At 39.8% G+C, this 18,705-nt stretch overlaps 1 protein-coding gene across 1 annotated transcript in view; it reads right to left on the minus strand.

Annotated features, from left to right (window-relative positions):
- Positions 1–14,583, minus strand: part of ETNK1 (ethanolamine kinase 1) — a 28,337-nt gene extending 13,754 nt beyond the window's left edge. The window contains exons 1-4 of the mRNA XM_063395255.1: positions 14,248–14,583; positions 5,372–5,631; positions 4,551–4,691; positions 3,704–3,846 (exon numbers count right to left, since the gene is read on the minus strand). Of these exons, the coding sequence (XP_063251325.1) occupies positions 3,704–3,846; positions 4,551–4,691; positions 5,372–5,631; positions 14,248–14,403 (700 nt within the window). The 5' untranslated portion in view covers positions 14,404–14,583. The remainder of the gene's footprint in view (positions 1–3,703; positions 3,847–4,550; positions 4,692–5,371; positions 5,632–14,247) is intronic.
- Positions 14,584–18,705: the final 4,122 nt, after the last annotated feature.

An 18,705-nucleotide genomic window follows, 5' to 3' on the forward strand; every position in this document is an offset into this window, starting at 1 on the left:
CTTTCAGGGTTTCTAAAAGGTACCCACTAACTGTACATCCCATCAATATCCCTGAGAGCAGGCAGACCAACAAGAGACACTGCTCTAAGAGTATTTGTGCTTTATTGAAAGGAAAAAAAATTAAAAACAAGCTCTGCCATCTCTCTGGAGGAGCCACTGCTATTGACACGAATAGACACATCAAGAGTGTGGAATATTTCAAGTTGAAACACATTTCTTTTTTCCAGGCATTTCCTAGGGCAGACAATATGCACCATACCCTACAAAAACCACAGAAATATACAGAATGGAATTCACTGTGCTCCATATCCCAGAAATCCACTTTTAAATAGATCAAGTAGTAATCAACAAAGCATCTGCTAGATCTCCTCAGGGTTCTGACGGCTGGGAGGGTGAAGACTCCAGCTGCTTTTCCTTTTTAATGGTTTAATAGGGACAGCACATCCCCTGTCCAAGTCCTGGCTGTAGGTACCACAGCAGAATGGTGTACACTGAGTTCTGTCCCATCCTGCTGAGCCCCTAAAAACATCTTCAAAGACAAGGATCTGTGCTAGGAGCACACTTGAAATTCACAAACAGGTCACCCACCCAAAGGATAATTTTAGCTATAAACACTCAAAAGAGCTCTGCAAAACAAAACAGGTTTTTAGATCAGAACCAGAAACCTTAAAAATACCTCAGTCTTGAGAGGCACTGAGCACCCACAGACTCCTACCAGAGATCATGGAAAACACTGGGTAGGCAGAGGGAATAAACAGAACATAACTATCCATCTACCCACACAACTCCCAGCCAACTGATTTGCATGTATGCAAAAAGAGCACACAGAAACAGAAAAAAGAATTCTGATACTTGGTCTTGTTGAATAGCAAGTATTTGAATACTCTTAAAATATCAGCTAGTTTTGGAAATTCCCAGGTCACACTGAAAAAAAAAAAGCAAACAACAAAAACCCAAACAAATTTAGGAGTATCGGAACACAAGGTCTATAAATAAGCAGCACCAAGCTTCAAGCATATTTTGAGTATTCTTGATGTCAGAACTGCAATAAAAAACAATGTGAAGTGCTGAACTCTATCCTTCAAAGGGTAGGTGACAGTGATAATTATAAGTTATGTAAAGTAACACTTGCAGATTTTCATATCCTGAGTGACTGAGAATGGACATTAACAAAACAGCAAGAGGCAGAGTTCTCTCAGCCACAGCAGGAACAAATTGGAATCACATGAGTAAAACTCCATTAAATGAAGTTAACACTCATAACTCTTCCAGGCTCATAAATAAGGACAGGAGACTGATTTTGCTTCAAAGCAGTATGTGGCATGACTATGGTTTTTCTTCCAAGTCTGAAAACTTACTGTGAATTTAATGCAGAGGACAAGTTTCAGGCAAAGCTCAGGAAGCCAGAATTATTCATACTGCACTGGACACAAATCCTAATATATCCTGATAGTCTGTAGCTTAAACACAGCCACACACCCCCTTGATGAGTAATGTGCAAATTAAGCATTCAAAACCAAAATGATAAATACAGTATTAGCAAAACAAATAAATTCAGTTTTCTTTGTGCCAGCTTCTGGAAAGCCAGACAATACTACCAGTTCTGCACAAATTTTACTAAGCAGTTAAGAAAAAATAAGGTAGTTAATCTAGAAAATCAATTCTCTCTTGTTTTCAGTTTAGAGGAACCAAGGTCTTTTGGACACACAGAAGCTTTTCTGGATGGAAGAGTGAATTTAATCAGAGTATTCACCAAAGCTGTTAACTACCTTCACACAGTTTGATGCCATTTCTGGTGAAGCTCATCTTTAAAAAGATTTTATTTTGTGCTCTCGCAAAATCATTTTTATACCAAGAGGAGCTTCTGCTCTTCTAAATGCAATTCCAGTTATAATGTTGCTCTACAGTGAAAGCTGAGCTTCCTGTTTATGCTCTGTAAAAAGTGGGCTACAAAAAACTAACGCTTTCAAATGACAATCATCCCTTCTACAGATGGCATCAAGGTTTGGTCACTATGAAAATGGTCCCTGCTGTACCCAGATTGCACAAACTTTACAATACATGTACAGTATTTAAACATAAGTTTAATAATGTATTTACTTCATATTTCCAAGTGTTTCCCCCAGCTGTTTACAGCTTGCTTGAAGCCTAAGTATTTTACACACTCCCTCCTCCCCACCCAGTCCCCAAGCTCTAAACACTCACACCCTTGTTACTGTAGGACTGCTCACAAGCAGTGAAGATTCTAAAGGAATTCCTCAGACATTTTTTCTTTTTGTTGCATGGTTCTACCATGAAGAGAGACTACAAAAATTACTTTTACCTCAGTGGGTCTGCTCTGGAATGCTAAAACTCAAGGTAATTTCAGCACTAGAAAGACCCATATGGTAAAAAGACATTTATTTTTGGTACTGCAGTATCACAACTCCAAATGTGCAAGACCACAAGTCTAGTCTTATATACACCTTTCATGCTTTCCACCCTTTCTCTTTTTAAGCAGAACTATAGTCCATCACTGAAACTCAGTAAAACCACTCAAGCTTGGTACTGAATTCATAGAATTTAATATTTATATTAACAGCATTAGGGTGCATATACACATATAGGCATATATAACTAAAAGTACTAGAAATTCCCTTCCAAGGTGGTTGTTACTCCAAGGGAAACTTGTATACAAACCACCAGAAGAGTTTATTTCTTCAATTCACATGGTGATGCAGAACCCACATACAATGCAGAAATGTGTTAGCACATACAGCCAATTTTCATACTGGAACCAGCACCAGCTTGGCTTTGTTATTCCTTTTCTTTAAGTAATTAAGGCACATAACTCACATACCAACAGTCTTACTCAACTGGCACAAAAATATGCAGCTACTAGGAGGAATGCGTCATCCTTGTTTCAAAAGAAAACCTGGTAATCTGATTAGTCACATTTAGCTGAGCTCAGGTATTTGAAATGGGAGGAAAATTTTTACTGCACAATGGCCATTTTAGTGTCAAAAGTTTGCCTTGTTTGTTTTAATGTCTGATTGATTCCCTCAGTAACTGAACCCCAAACCACTAAAATCAATAAGCTGTGGGTTTATATGGAAGCTTTAACAGATTTTAATAACATGAACTATGAGTTTAATGTATTGTAATAGAAACAAAAAAGTAATTCAGTTTTGCCAAGATGTGTGCTGCCTACAACTGTTTAAACAAAGCATGTATTTACAAAAGAAATCTTTTAAGATGTCTGTGTGCCTCATGCAGAAAACAAATTGAGCTACTGAATGTAGTAGTTAATAGCATTAAGATACTTCACTTTGAAAGTATCTTAATACACAAACCAGAACAAAACATTACAGGAGACAATTTTCATGTTATTTTCTATTCTTGAATGATTTCCTTTTCCTCCTAAAAGCTTTACACAACCAGAATAGAATTAACATTCAGTTACATAACTTTGAAGCCCAGGCATACAGGCATGCTGGGGATTAACAAATTCATGAGTTCATTAAAGAAAAGCAAGGAACACTGATTTCCTTCCTCTACACAGCAGCATACAGATGAGAATTTGCTAATTAAACAACTTAGTCTTTGCACAGGTATCACTGCCACTACACTGGGTCTTAAAAGCTGACTTCAAGAAGTGAGTAAAACAATTCCACTCACACAATTAAAGCACAGATAAAGCCTCACTGTTCAGTTCAACACCTACCTCTTTTCTTGTTGTAAATAATGTTCTTACACAACAGGTCGTTGTGGCAGAGCACCACTGGGGATCCTAAATTTGACAGTCTTTCCTTCATCCAGGCCATCTCCTCCTGAAGAACTTGAGGACTGGGAATGTCACTTAAGAACCTTTTTGGGTATAAGGAAACAAAGTTAATATTTAGTACTCAGTGTTCCAGATCAAGCATTTGTAATTATGTATTTTTCTCTACATTCTTCCTGCTAACAGATCCTCTCCCAAATCACAGCATTCTTTCCCAAGGCACAACAGCAGTCAAATTATGACAAATCATTTTTTCTCTGTCCTCCCCACAAAACAATTTTCTGAAGATTATCTGTGCTGCAAACACAACAGTAGCCCAAAAATCAGGAGCAGAACATGAATACATTCCCACACATTTTAAAGGTGCAAAGATTAAAAGAATTATGGCATGAATTTCATTCACTTTTTGTTCATATTACAGTACTTCCTCCAAGAAGAATACACAACAGTGTTAGGTACTGTATGTATCTATACTGAGGAAATGAACACTAATTTTTAGTCTAGTCACAGGATAATCTTAAGTAGTCATTCTGTCCTCTACATTTTCAGTTACCTATTCATGTTTTTTTCAGTTTTCTTAAGAACTTGATGTTGTAAAAGAAAAACAACTTTGCTAGAGCATTCTTTAATTACAATGCAGCAAGAAGGGCATCCATGATTTCCAAGTCCTGAAGAATATTTTTAGGCTGGAGTCTGCTTTCTGAGCCATACAGAGTCTGATGATACTGAACAAACACAAATTCCAGCAGAAGGAATGTGAAGTCTGAAAAGAACATGATGAAATACCCACCTTTTATTTACTTCCTCATCTGCAAATTCTGTGGGTATGAGAGAGAAGTATTTCCCCATTTTCAGCCACAAGTTGGACTTAGGGATCCATCCATTGTGTGCATGAATAGTATGGATCTTAGCAAGTTGTCTAGCAATGAGTCTAAAAAAAATTAAAATTAAATTAATGTTATATTTAACTGAAAAATTCTAAAAAAATACAGCTCAGGAATTCAAAGAGGGTTTGAACAAGGGCAGCACAGCCATAGGGTAGCACATTTCAAGACTCAAAAGTTCATTAGGATCATTAGCTGTGGGGAGGGAAGGGGGAAGGATTTGAGTTCAGTTACAGCACACAAACTTCACATGTATTTAGTCTACACTTGCTTATTTTTCTAAGTATTGATTTAAATTAGCTGCTGTTTTTAGGCAAATACATTTCAGTTCACACATGAAAACCTAAAATCTTAAGGCATCAGCACTTTCTATTCACTGCCAACAGTTTAAAAAATCATTTCCCAATGGAACTATCTGGTATCTATTCACAAAAGGAACAATCTTGGGAAAAGTTGGAAGTAGTTTCCAGCCCCCTACAGCTACAACAGAGGTCAACGATGACTTCTGTAATGGTGATTTGCAAGTGTTAAAGTGTTAAATAATACTTTAATGAGTACAGTCTTCATTTGTTCAGCACTGAAACACCATAACTGAGGCAGTGGGAACATCAGCTAAGCACAGAAATACAGAAATACACATTTCCTGCTCAAACTCCAGGCCCAACTCCACAAACGCACAACGAAACGACGAGATTTTTTTTAAAAAAAGATAAAAATAAAAGCTTGCCTGAAAATGTCAGGATTGCAGACATGCTCTGGGTCCAGGGCCTCTCCCTGCATGAACTCGTAGCACAGGCCGTTGTTGAAGGTGCAGTAGAGCTGAGGGGCGCAGCCGTGGGCCTGCAGCACACGGAAACTCTTCACCTCCTCGTCGCGGTCCACCAGCAGCTCGGTCTTGTTCCCATAGATCCGAACTAGAACGACATCATCTGTTATGTCACCCACGTAGCAGCCAATTAATTTATTGGTGATTCCATCGGTGAACAGCTGAAAAGCAAAATTAAGGCAATAAGCAACTCAACTCTGCGTCTTCAACCAGCTGAGTCAGCCTGTAGCTCCCCAAGCACAAATGTTTAAGCATTAAGAAAAGAAATCTTTAGGGCAGAGGAATAGAATGGAGAAAATGCTTGAATATAAGTGTGGAAGCTTTTTGTATTTTTTTTTGTCATGTCTCTTCTACTCTGTGCCCTCAAAACCCCAATTCTTAATTCAAGAAGAATAAGCCCTCCCACAAAACATCCTCACAGTAAAACAAGCAAGCAGCAAAAAGTAGCTTTAAGTTGGATAACAAACATTTTTAATCCTTAATAGCAAGGAGGTCAGAAAGTCAGCTGAAAAAGAAAAGAAACCTGTTTATCAGGATCTGCATACTAAGTTCAACAGCAACACTTTGATTTCCTTATTTACTCATGTCCAGTCATGACTTCTGCCTCAAGCCCCAGGTCAGGCTAGTGATAACAAAAATAATGACAAATGCAGTGATCTGTTGTGTTCAGACATTACTCTGAGCCATAATATTTAATGAAAAAGTGCATTTGCTAAAAACACACACCAACAACAGGAAACATATCTACAGCTATCATAATTCTTAGACAGTTTGAGTGGAGTTTTGTTATGGATTGGGGGCAAGGAGGTGTTCAGGGGATTTTGTTTGTTTTATAAAACAGTAAAGCACAATTCAGGAAGTTTGACTTCTATTCCTCCTCTCCCTTTAAGATATAGCCTTTATTTTAAAAAGTAATATCACTCAAACACAAGTGACAAATTATTTCCAGATCTCAGGGGTTGAGAAAAATTGAAAGTTAGGAGCAAATTTTTTTGATTACTAAAGAAAAAAATTCTGAAGTTGGGTCAAGTCTCCCTGTTTAGGAAAAGATGAGACTTGTACAGTAGATGTGTTTTAGCCAGTATACCTTGCTTTTCCCAACATCCATAATTTGAGGAGGTGAAAAGATTAATCAATAAATGCAGAAAAGAAGTGGGGAAGTTTCTGTTATCAACACAAATCAGAAGAAATAGCTCAAGCTCCTGAGGAAGTGTGCAGAAGATAAAAGCCACTCTATTTTCTTGAGCACTTACAAACACTTCATCTTGAAGAAGTAGGTATAGTAAATGGTAAAACTTTCATCTAGACAGGGTAACCATAAATTCAAATAAAGCTGCTTACAAGGCCTCATTGACTGACTCAAAACTAGGGCTTTATCATTTAGGGGCACATCTTAGCTATTACTTTAATAACTCAAGATGAATAATGAAGGAGCTTGAGGAGTCTTCATAGTGACTGCTACAATGTTAAGCATTGCAACTAAGAAAAATTCCATTTAGCACCACAGATACTGGGCTTGAGCAGTGTAATCTTCATGAACCTTTGCTGGGCTTTCTGCAATGAGCATGTGTCTTCCTTCTACTGGGAGCCATGAACAGCTCACAGGCTCTTAAAGATGGCAAATCAACACACAAGTACTGATTCTTATACCTTTTAACATAAATCCAGAATTAATTTGTTAACAAAGTATGAAGAGCACTTCGCAGAAGTGATTCGTGTTGAGCTGTTCAAGTTAAAAAATATAATGTCTGCTATACTTACTAAAAACTTCCAAAATGTAGTTTAAAGGGAAAAAAAGTACTATGAAAAAGACAACTGTAAATCATCAGAAATAGTGATACTACCAAAAAAACAAAGTTAACAGTGCTGATGCAAAGAAGCAGTAAGAATTTGAGTTGTTATGCTGTTGAACAGAGACTGCTGGGCACATTACACCTCTGTCATAAGTCTATTACCCCCTTAAAACAAGTTTCATTAGCACTAATAAAAAGAAATCTGCAACAAGGAAATTGGACTCCCTCAACTGTTAATTTAGGAACTCTACTTATTAGCATCTATTTGTAACCTGCTGCTACAAATAATTATTTACACCCGGGAGCATTTTACCTCTTGCTTCTTAAAAAGGCAGAAGGGTTCACTTACTTTTCTAATAACATTATTCAAAGTAGAGAATTTCCATATTCCATCATAAGAAAACATCTAGTGTTTACTACCACCAGTAAAAGAACAGAATAGTCATTTTATTCTTTTATTAAGAATGTCTTTACCATTTAAAGAATCAGCTTAGAAGGCCTTGCCCAAAACATATCCTGAAAGGAAAGAGCAAACCAGGAGTTCTATAGCAAAAGCATCAGTTGAGCATCAAAAGCAGAGAACAGATCCTGATGATGTGGGTAAGATAATCAGTAAACTATCGAGGCCATGTGGAAAAAGATGGAAGAACTTACAGGATGCAATGAAAGTAGAAAATTCTGGGAATAAATTAAAAAAATAACACAGAGACAACAGAGGTTAAGAACACAATGCAACACAGAAAGAACCTCCAGCAGCAAGATTCTGACACTCCTGTAACCCACAAAAAGTTAATTACTGTGCTATGCACTTATCACCCTTTAATACATACTTTCAGATGAGATGATACAAAGGTAAAACTAAATTCAGAAACATTTCTGGAAATTATATCTATATGACTCGCAATCAGATCTAGCTTGAATCCAAGGCTTTCTAGAAAAAAAGACACAGTTTAATGAAATGCAGACTTAGCGTGAGAAAGCTACAAATAATCTTAAATCACTCACATCTCAGTGAGCAGCACTTGGTACAAATAAGACAGGCCAGTGGAGCCCAGGAAGAGCAAATTCAACCAAGATATGAAGCATCTTTGAGACAGTTTCCCCTAAAAGCACTGTTATTATGTTATTAGATTCCTGGAAAGGGCATATGATGCATATGCCCCCATCTAATAAGCACGTGCTCCATGAAAAGCATCTATCTAATCCCTTTGTTCCAAGTGTTCAAAAAAAATGAGAAGAATGAGAACAAAATTGCAATCACATGTAACAAGAGTGAACAGACAGTAATAAAAGTGTCATGGGGCAAAGGAGAAAGTACTTGTGACTCAGAAGAGATGATTCTTCCCTTCTAGACCGAGTTATTACATCCATAGGTGGAGAATGCAGCAAAAGGTACTGCAGTGCCATAAAAACACACCAGTGATGTGAAGTTGCAGCATAAATAAGTAGGAATTCCCCAGACTCTGCTGGAGAACCCCAGAATGCACTTTGAGATCTCCAGAAAGGAACAGACTTCAATAACATGCTTCTTCAATGCTCACAAAGCTTGAATTTTATATTCTAAATCTAAGTGGATCTTTTCTCTGGAAAAGTAGAGTCTGCACAGACACACCCACAGGTATACAGAACAAGAACTGAATTTCTTGAAACGAAACTAGTTATTTCTCTCTCAGTAGCTATTCATAAAAGAAGGACAAAGTACAACAACTGAAAATGCCTTGGCTAAATTCTCACATGATCAGCAGGGCTTACAAGAAACCTCATTCAAAGGTCTCCAGGCTCTGGAGCCATATCCTCAAGTTCATTACCCTCAGCAGGTGGAAGTCACTGCAAGATTTAGGTGCTCAGACAATCAGGAATAAGATTATTTGTTTAAAAAGGTACCAAGACAAGAAGGAAGCAGGCAAGTTTGCAGCACTATTCTCTGCTAAGTTTGGCCAGAGGAGTTTCTGCTGAGCTCTTGGGGTGCTCTGCATGACAGCAGCACAGAGAAAGCAAGGCTTAGAGCACAGACAGTGCTGGGGTAACTTCCACAGGGCTTTTTTGGGCTACCAAACCATAAACACTTCAGCTTCAAGGTGTGTGTGGGTTTTCTTTTGGACATTTTTGAGTTGAGGGCTGGTTTTGATTGAAATGCATGACAATATGTGAAATGGGTGCTTTTTGTTTTGGTCTGGGGTTTTTTTGTGGGCTTTTTGTTTGGTTGGTTTGGGGTTTTTTAATGACAGGAAAAAAAAGAATGTTACTTATTTTTCGCCTTGTTTCTGAAGAATATTCTTCTACCTGAAAACAACAGGTCAACATCAGGTAACTAGTTAACACTTGGAAAGTGACAAATTTGCTTTACAAATTTTGTGATACTGATTAAAACAGCTACAGATTTTAAAATAATAATAAAGCTAATAGGAAAGGAGCCTAAAACTTTATTCTAAATCAAAGAATTAATTTGCTGTTCCTCCCCCTGGAAGATTTTGACATGAAATGCCTGGGGAGGGAGGAGCAGAGGGACAGGAACTAAAGTGTCTTGAATGATTCCTTTCCAATGTTACAAGGTTGTAGCATAAGTTATATGCCTTTACATGGACTCATCCAAGCTGTGCCTAAACAAATATTGATTCTCTGTAATTAGAACACCACTCATCAATAAACACACCACTATCACCACAGCTGAATTACACCAGGCACATATGGAATATCACATTAAATGCCACTGCAGTTTCTGCCCCTCACAGACACCACAAAAACCTTTAGAAACAGGGAACTGAGATTATCAAGCTTCAGCAGGAGCTTAAAAAGCCTGGAGAAACCAACCCAGCCCCCAAGGACATCCAATACTGCTGGCATTTCCCACTTACTGTGACACTGCCTTCAAGGCACACCTCAAATTACAGTTTTTCCACAAAACATCAGTAATGCAGCCCTTTCTGCATCTCTAACTTTTCTTATTCTTCTCCTCACTCATCACTTCTCCATTTGGAGGTATCAACACTTCTCTGTGGATTCTGTCCTTCCTCTTTATGGGGCGACTGCTTTCCCAACTGCTGAAGTGGGTGATGTGCCAAAACCAGCTGAGCAATAAACATTTCACTTGAAAAATGAAAATAAAGTTGGTTTACTTTGTTTCCCAGAGATTAACATTTTCAATTATTTCAACGCTTTTAAACCCACGCTCAGTCTGTTTCAATAAACTGAAAAATATTCCAACAAGTTCAGAACTCTGAACCAAATTAAAGTTTGTTATAAAAAGAATATCAAGATCAACACAAGCAGATAAATTACATCAGCAGCCAGAAAATACTGCCTGAAGAAAAGCTACTGAGTGCGAATCAGGATGAAAAATCAAAGAAACAAGGACAAAAGCTAATCTGGTAAACATAAAAGTAGGTGGGTGGTTGTTTCACCACTTATATAAAAGTATAATTTTTATAACCCTGAGTCCATCTCATTCACATTTCATAGCTGCAGGAAGAAATCTTTGCAAATTTAAAGTGTTGCAGTAGTAAAATCATGCAAAGTGTTGATAAGTGTGAATACATGTAAATCTTGGGGAAAAAAACAAACAAAACCACAGTACCTGAAAACAGACAAGGCCCAATTATTCCAGAGAATTAAAAAATCTAATTAATTCAACTTATTTGGAGATGCTAGTTGCTTGCAAGCTTTGCAGGGGGGGTTATGGTGTGTCTTTATGAAAAATTTAATCCCCTTTGCAAAACAGATTCTTTCCACCTCTCCTCAGGTTTCATCCAGGACAGGAACACTATTTGCCAGCCTGTTTGTCTAAAAAAAATTTCATTATTTTGTATCTTTGAATGATCCTTCTTCATTCAGGATAAAAGAATCCTGAATTAGCACTATTGAAGTGGTAATGGATTTTCCCATACTGTAAGCAAATATTCATCTTCCTTGAATCTCCACAAAAGAGAAGAAATAAGGAATTCATAAGGTGGGCAACAAAATATAATCTGTGAGTGTATTTTTACATCAGGAAGGGTAATGTAAAAAACAATTATGTTTTTATATTTCATTAAAAATCATGCAGAATATAAAAATTGGAATGCCTAGTGTCAAAATTCAAGCTGCTCACAAAACTCAGAAGCCCTGTTTAGAGTTAGAAGAGCGTTTTTTACATGAAATTTTGAAAACCTGTTCCTCATGTTCACCTGAAAATGAAATTTTGAAAACCTGTTTCTCAGTTCTTTCTGAACTCAGCAAGCAGCGAGTTTTTCAGCAGAAGTTTGGGAGGGAGACTCCAAAGATTCTTCCCAACCAGAACCACTCAACATTGTTATTACTAAAACACAGCCATTCCAGAATCAAAAGTGACTACTGCAAAAAGCAGAGAAAGCAAACCTCAAAAATTCATGAGTTAGAAAATCAAGCACCCAATTATACACATTTCCTACACAGTTCCTAGGACATTTTCTATTGAGAACTGCAAAACCTACATGAAGATGGGTCTTCAGAAAAATTCTGCTTCTCCCTAGCAATGTAGAATAATTTGATATAAAGGAGATAACTACAGTATAGCTGCTTCCATTTCAAAAAGTAATGGGCAATACTTCTGATGCTATAACCTTTCTGATAAAAAACACAATAAAAGAATAATTTATTAAAAGAACAGACACTGAAGAATTTAATTATTTTCATCTTCCATCCTACATTGTGTTTTATGCTATGGTGTAAAAAATAAATTTAAATGTTAAAATATATTTCTGATTTTAAGTACTTATAAATCTTAGGGAAAGTGAGGATTAAACATTAACATATACTAACTACAGTTTCAAAATTGTTTAGCTGACTAAACAAATTAACATACAACAGTAAGTTTTTGCAAGAGGAGTTATATAACTTCTTCAAATCCAACTCTGGACTCTTCAACTTCTTACTCATTGTTCTGACCCAAGAATTACCAAGAGCAAAGGTAGCAAATGGCAGAGTTCACCAAAAGAAGCAGCAGTTCACTATCCCTGCTCTTCATCCACTCTGCTGTTTCAGATTAGTCAGGCACATCTTCCATGCAATAAAGGAGTCCCATCCTCATCTCCCTCCTAAACACAGCCCCAAAGGGAGGACACCCAGGGCATCCTCGTGTTCTCCCCTCGGTCTTCACAAAAAGAGCCAGCCACCTTTTATTTCAAAACCTTTCTGTATTTGTATATATCTGCATTTTTAACATGGATCTGTAGCTGATTGTATTACCATCACTGCTGCTGGAACCTGTTCCAAACCACACTCACAGCAGCCTAAACACGAGCTAAAGGGTTAAAAATAAAAGGCCACTGAAGGGCTTTTTGAATAGAATGTTCTTCCACTGTTCAAAAGGAACACACCAAGCTGAAAAGTTGTGTCCCTGCAGTAACTTGGTTAAAACTAAAGACACTTTTTAGACAGAAACCTCTAACCATAGGCAGTAATCTCCTACTTCACTTCTGTGTGACCAGTCAAAAGAGTACCCTGTTAATAATAATCATAATAAATTATTATTTATATGCTGTTTCTTGCAAAGAGAGGGCAGAAGGAAGCAACATGTTTTTTCTTAAACCTACTATAACCTTAACCCAAAGGACAGTCATCCCTCCTTAACAGAGTACTGTTTTGGTTTCACTTTTCAGCAATTCTGAACGAAAGAAAAATATTCTGCTGAGAACTGTACTCCTCAGAGAACCAAAAAAATAAAACCATGTATAACTTTATGTAACTCCCAGCAAGGAGCTGGCAGTTCGATTACGCTTATGGACCCCTTCCAACTCAAGATATTCTGTGAACTTTAACAACCTCGTTCAGTTTTGCACATTGTAAAGCTATTTTCATTGCACCTCGAAATGTTGGGACTGTGCATAACTTATGGCCACGGCCCTCAACAGATTATTTAGAAAACGCTCATTAGCTTTATTTTCATGCTAACTGGACCGGCACGTGTCAAGTTCCATTTTTTCTTTCAAGACATCAGAAAATTTCAGCCACATTATGTGCCTTTACTTTAATGTGCTCAGCTTTTCTATACAAATTAGCTCAGCAGCTCTCTGAAGAGGAACTCCATTGAAATTGGACACCTCCACGTAATAACAACTGCTGAATCACACAGCTGAGCATATCATTAAATCCCCAACTAACCACAGGCTGAACTGCTATTTTAACCACGCGAATTGCCAGAGGAGTTTTGAAGTCCAGGGGCCATGATAAGTATATTCTAGAAGCGCACAGACAGCCAATCCTCCGGCAGATGATGCCTCGTCACAAGCACGAATGACTGCTCACCTAGAGAGCACCAGGGAGCAGCGGTACCTCCGCCGGGAGCGGCGAGCAAGGGCGGGAGCGGGTACCGACACCGCCAGCCCGAACCCCAGCCCGGCTGCGGATGCGGGACAGACATTTATGGTATTTTATTATGACAGCAAGCACCCGATAAGGGCTCCAGCAGCGCCCGCGGGAGCGCCGCAGCCCGGCAGCCGCGGCCTCGGCGGCGGTGTGCCCTCACCGGTGTGCCCTGTGCCCCCCTCCCATGGCCTCAGTCCCCCTGTGAGGGGCCTGCGCCCCCTCCACCCCCGGTTAACCAACACGCCCCACCCAGCAGACACAGGCGAGGGGGACGCTCAGGAACACCCCCTCTTCCTCTCCTCGCCCCCGGCGCCAGAGCTCTCCCTGCCGCTAACGCGGGCGGCCGAGCTCCAGCACGGGAGGAGGAAGACCAAAGCGGGCGGTGGGAAGGAAGGAGGAGCGCCGGGAAGGAAGGGGGGAAGGCGGGAGCCGGCGATGCTGCCGCGCCGCCCCGCCCCGCCGCCGGGCCGCCCAGCAAATGGGGCTCCGCGCAGGGGGCTGCGGCGGAGAGCGGGGGAAGGAGGGAGGGGGAGGAAACAAGGCGGCAGCTCCCCCGCACAATGGCCGCCCGCCCTCCCCCCTTCCTTGCCCGCTTCTCCCCTCCCTCCCCGCGGCCGGGCTGCCGCATCCCCGGCGCGCAGCGGGGCGCGGACCCCGCCGTACCTGCAGCGTCACCTCCTCGGGTCTCCAGTGCGGGCGCAGCCGGCGCAGCAGCTGCAGGGCGCCCTGGCGGTAGCCGGGCCCCTCCCGCTCGCTGACGGTGATGTCCAGTTTGGGCACCTCCGGCGAGCCAGGCGGGACGTGGATGTAGTTGGACATGACAGCGGGCAGGACGCGGCGCCACACGGGGAGACGAGAGCAGGCGGCTCTCGCTGGTGCTTCCTCCGCGGCGGAGCCGGCAAGTGACGGGGAAATTTCCACTTGGGCTACCGATAAAGCGGCTCCACCTCCCGCGGCTGCGGCGCGGAGCAGCTTGGGAGAGCGGGCGGAGCCGGCACAGCCCTGCCCCCGGCACAGCCCTGCCCCCGGCCCCCGGCCCCCGCCCGCTCCCTCACCTGCCCGGCCCCCGGCCCCCGCTCCCCTCACGGCCCCGGGGCCCGCGGCACCGCCCTGCCCGCGCTGCGCCCCGAGGGGATCAGCCAGGAGCGAGCGGGAGCCAAGGAATGCCCGCTTGATCCCAACCCGGCTTGGAGTTATCCGCTGCGGTTGATTGTTTTGTCTTTAATTTGAGTCCTGGAACTCCTCACCGTGGCTCCCCTTTTGTTTGCCGCGCACCTGCTCGGCACCTTGGTCCGCTCCTTCTACAGAGCAGTTACGCGCTTTCATTTTTTTTTTTCCTCCCCCTCACTTGTTTTATGCTGGAAATCTTGTTGCCTTGAAGTTATTGTCAGCGAAAATAATTTTTAAATTTTTTTTTTAAAGGGGCCCAGGCTACACCACAGCTTGTACCAACCAGGAGATTTAAAAAAAAATCCCATCTTTTTTAGAAATACTTTGTTGCTCCCCCTAATAGTCCTACGAGTACCTGCCTCCTTTCACATTCTGTGATCTTCCCACACAGGAAACACTGAACAAGAAGTTCTTCTGTGAAAACTGAATTGAGTTAGAAGAAGACACAAGAACTGTAAACAGAGTGATGGTCAGGCTCTCCTCTGAAGAGCTGGTACTCTAAGATAGACTCAGTTCAGGGGATCTTTAATCTAAGTATTCTTTCCTGTCTAAACTTTGATTCAGACTAAGTATTTAAAATCTTCAGAGCCAGGAATCTGTCTGTGAGGATTCAATAAATCAATTTTCCTTCTGCTGTATTTTAAATTAAGATTTAATGTCCATGTTATGTTATTAGTGTGAATATGTTCTTCTACATTAATAGGATTTTTCTATCAAGCATTAAAGGGGAAAGAATATCGGTGTCTGAACCAAATTTCAAACGCCATAAGATTTCATCCATTTCTTCCATTAGCCCATTTTGCTTTTTCTTTTTTGAAAGTAAGGATATATTGAAATTTAAATGCTTTGAAAAATAGATTTCTTTTAACACATTCACCTTCGTACACTGTTTAGCCCTGTATGTCAATATTACCAGAGGCATGATATCACTCTACCAGATCAAGCATGTGATTCACAGTGGCCTCTGCTTCTGCTTAGGCAGTTTGGTAGATGATAAACTAAGATTTATTTCTAGATTAAGGCCAAAGAGATATTTTGTTGGAATAAAATATGAAAGGTTGAATGCTCCAGCTTGCAAATGTTAATTTTAACAAGAACTGGTCTAAACAGAGATTCAATCTTACTAATGCTGAGAATAATAAATACATCTACCAGAAGGTTTCAATTATTAATTCTTAGGAGCCTTGTGAATTTGCTCAAATGTGATTAGATTTTCATAAATCATTTGTGAGTGTATTTTTAACATAAAATGGGGAAGCTGGAGAAGTTATGGTGCTTACATTGTTTGGAAATTATGAGAGCTGAACTTCTGTATACTAAATATTTACAAAGTAGATGAAAGAACCTTGGACACTTAGGCAGTAGCACTCTCATCTTTCTGGTCATGGTATAAAGACACATCCTTTTGGCTTGTCCTAATGGTACATTGGGAATTCTTAATTCCTGGGTTTTTTTAAAAAAATTTAAATTCCTATTTTTCTTAATTCCTCTTATTTTAATCAATAAAAGTTACAGTTAGCTACTCACCTGGTTTCCTTCCCTTTTTACCCTTTGTTTCACACAAATATCTACTTTGTCCAAATCAAACCCCAAAAAATGTGTTTTCTCTTAGTGCTTGATACGTTTGCAGGCACACCACATCAAACTAAACTCATTCCAAGGCTGGTGAGGAAACTGAACTTCACAACAAGGAACTGAAGAAAATTGGATGTTTTGCTTCTCTCCCAGGCCTCTGCTCTACCAGGCAGCCTGTCTGACCTGTTTATCCTCCTTGTTCTGCCATTCTCCTTTCCTTTTCTGCTAATCAGGAACAAGGTTGTGCCATTTAATTTATTCCTACACTTTTCACCTTGCTTTATGTCAGTGCTGGATGGTTTATAAATGCTTAAAAATTAAAAAAAAAAAAAAAAGAAAAGGCATAAAGAGCAACATCAGGATCAGAACCAGTTTTAACTTCCCAGGTGCAGTTCACCTGGCTGCTTTCCAAAGCCAGTAATTCAGTAATTGCTTCAGAAGGACTCATTGCAGAAATGTGACTAGAAATAGGATCCCTTCTAGCCACAATTAATTTTAATAACATTCTGCATAGTAGCGTTTCAAAATGCTTTATATTGTCCTAATCTCACAAATAAAAAACCCAAATCATCAGAAGTTTTAAATGTGCCATAAAACCAGACAGTGGGCTTGGACATCATTTTTTGACTTCCAGTCCTGTCCTTTGATCTCAGAATTTCTTCAGTGCCTTCAAGCATATCATTTCTGTTCATTGTCCCACGTGTATTATTTGTGTCCAGATGAATCATGTCTCTACACATGCTATAAAACTGTCAGCTCTTACTTATTTATTTATATTAATATTTGAAGTGCCTGGTGGCCTAGCATCCATCCAGCAGCATCCAACAGCATCCTAGCAACAACTCATGACACACAAAGTTGATGATTCTGTCATGTTTATTGTATTCTGTAAGCAGATTTTGTTTTCATCTCGGGGAAGATGAGCTTGAAATAGTTTATTTTATAAAAATCTTGACAGTTTAGAAATTTCTTGAAGATGGATGCTGCTTGGTATGTTGTTGAAATGATAAAAAATCCTCTCTTGTGCAAGTTGCCTGACACAATGATAGGTTAGAGCTTTTTCAAGTATATTTTGAAAGCTGTATGAGACAGACTAAAAAGTCTCAAGGCTCATTGCAGTTTCACAGTTTGGTTTTCTATAAGCTCCCAATTACTGACACTCATTTAACACATTCCACACCATAACCTAGTTCCTGTCTATCTAAATCCTTTTTCCAGCATGGGAGTGGCGTGGTGCATAATGGAACATGGCAGCAGATGTGATTACAGATAAGAGGTTTCCAGCTCCTTCAGTGTTTAGGGTTTCACATGGAAATCTCAGAAGTTTCTAGAGGGAGCCTAGACATGGTGCAAAAGTGCTCGGTTACCTCCAAGGTCTCTCCAGATGAATGCCCTGGAGCCTTTCCTCTGTGCTGTCCATGAACTGTATGTGAATAGTTACCCAAACTAAGCAAACCCCTTAACCAGGCCTGTTAATTAAACTCAACACCAGGAAGAGACAAAACCTGATAAAACCTGCCTAAGTCAGTAGGACCAAAGGCGTGCTTACACTTAAGCAGGTGCTAAATCAAAACGAGGAGCTTAGAAAAGAATTCTGCAGTTTCTCCATTTTCTCCATGCTGTTGGTTTGTTTGGGGCTATTTATAAAACAATATAGCCACTGAGTTAAAAGACAGAAGAAAAAAGATCTTCATATTAGTTACACTATTCAAAAAATACCTGTACAAAAATAGGGACTAAACACAGCAACACAAAATCGTAATTAAGGCCAGTGCTGCATTCATTTTAATAGACAAAGCTGTATTTGAAGAGTAGTTACAAGTTGACTGATCCTTGACTAAACTTGAACTCTACATGTGTCCAATGATTTACAATATCCTGGTGTTTTGCTCAAGGGCAACAAGTACACATACTGCGTAAGTACCCGAAAAGAGTCTACTTCAGCAGATTTAAAATCTCTTGCACTCAAGAATAAATTCTCCTGCAACAATACAGGAGGAGGAGTCGAATGTACTTTCTAGAAATTTATGCATTTCTAACATTTTACTGACTAATCAAATGTCCTCCTACAAGGGAAAGTTATAAACATCAGCAATTTAAAACGCAGTTTGTGAGAAGGACAATCTCAGATATGCATTTAAATGTCATGCAAGCCGTAAAAGAAGCCTAGAATACTTTTTCCTTTTTCTAAGGGTACTATCAGAATGTCATTGTGTTTTCTCTAGTGAGATCTCTAATCAATTTTACAGTATAAAGGGGGGCAGAGAGGAGATGACTGAACTAAATGAAAACAATTAAAAATTGTTTAGGGAATTATCTTGAGGGACTGAGAGCATGGCTGTCACATATAAATGACTGCCGCTTTGCATTCAACCT

Source organism: Prinia subflava, chromosome 4 (assembly GCF_021018805.1).
Source record: "Prinia subflava isolate CZ2003 ecotype Zambia chromosome 4, Cam_Psub_1.2, whole genome shotgun sequence".
Classification (NCBI taxonomy): Eukaryota; Metazoa; Chordata; class Aves; order Passeriformes; family Cisticolidae; genus Prinia; species Prinia subflava.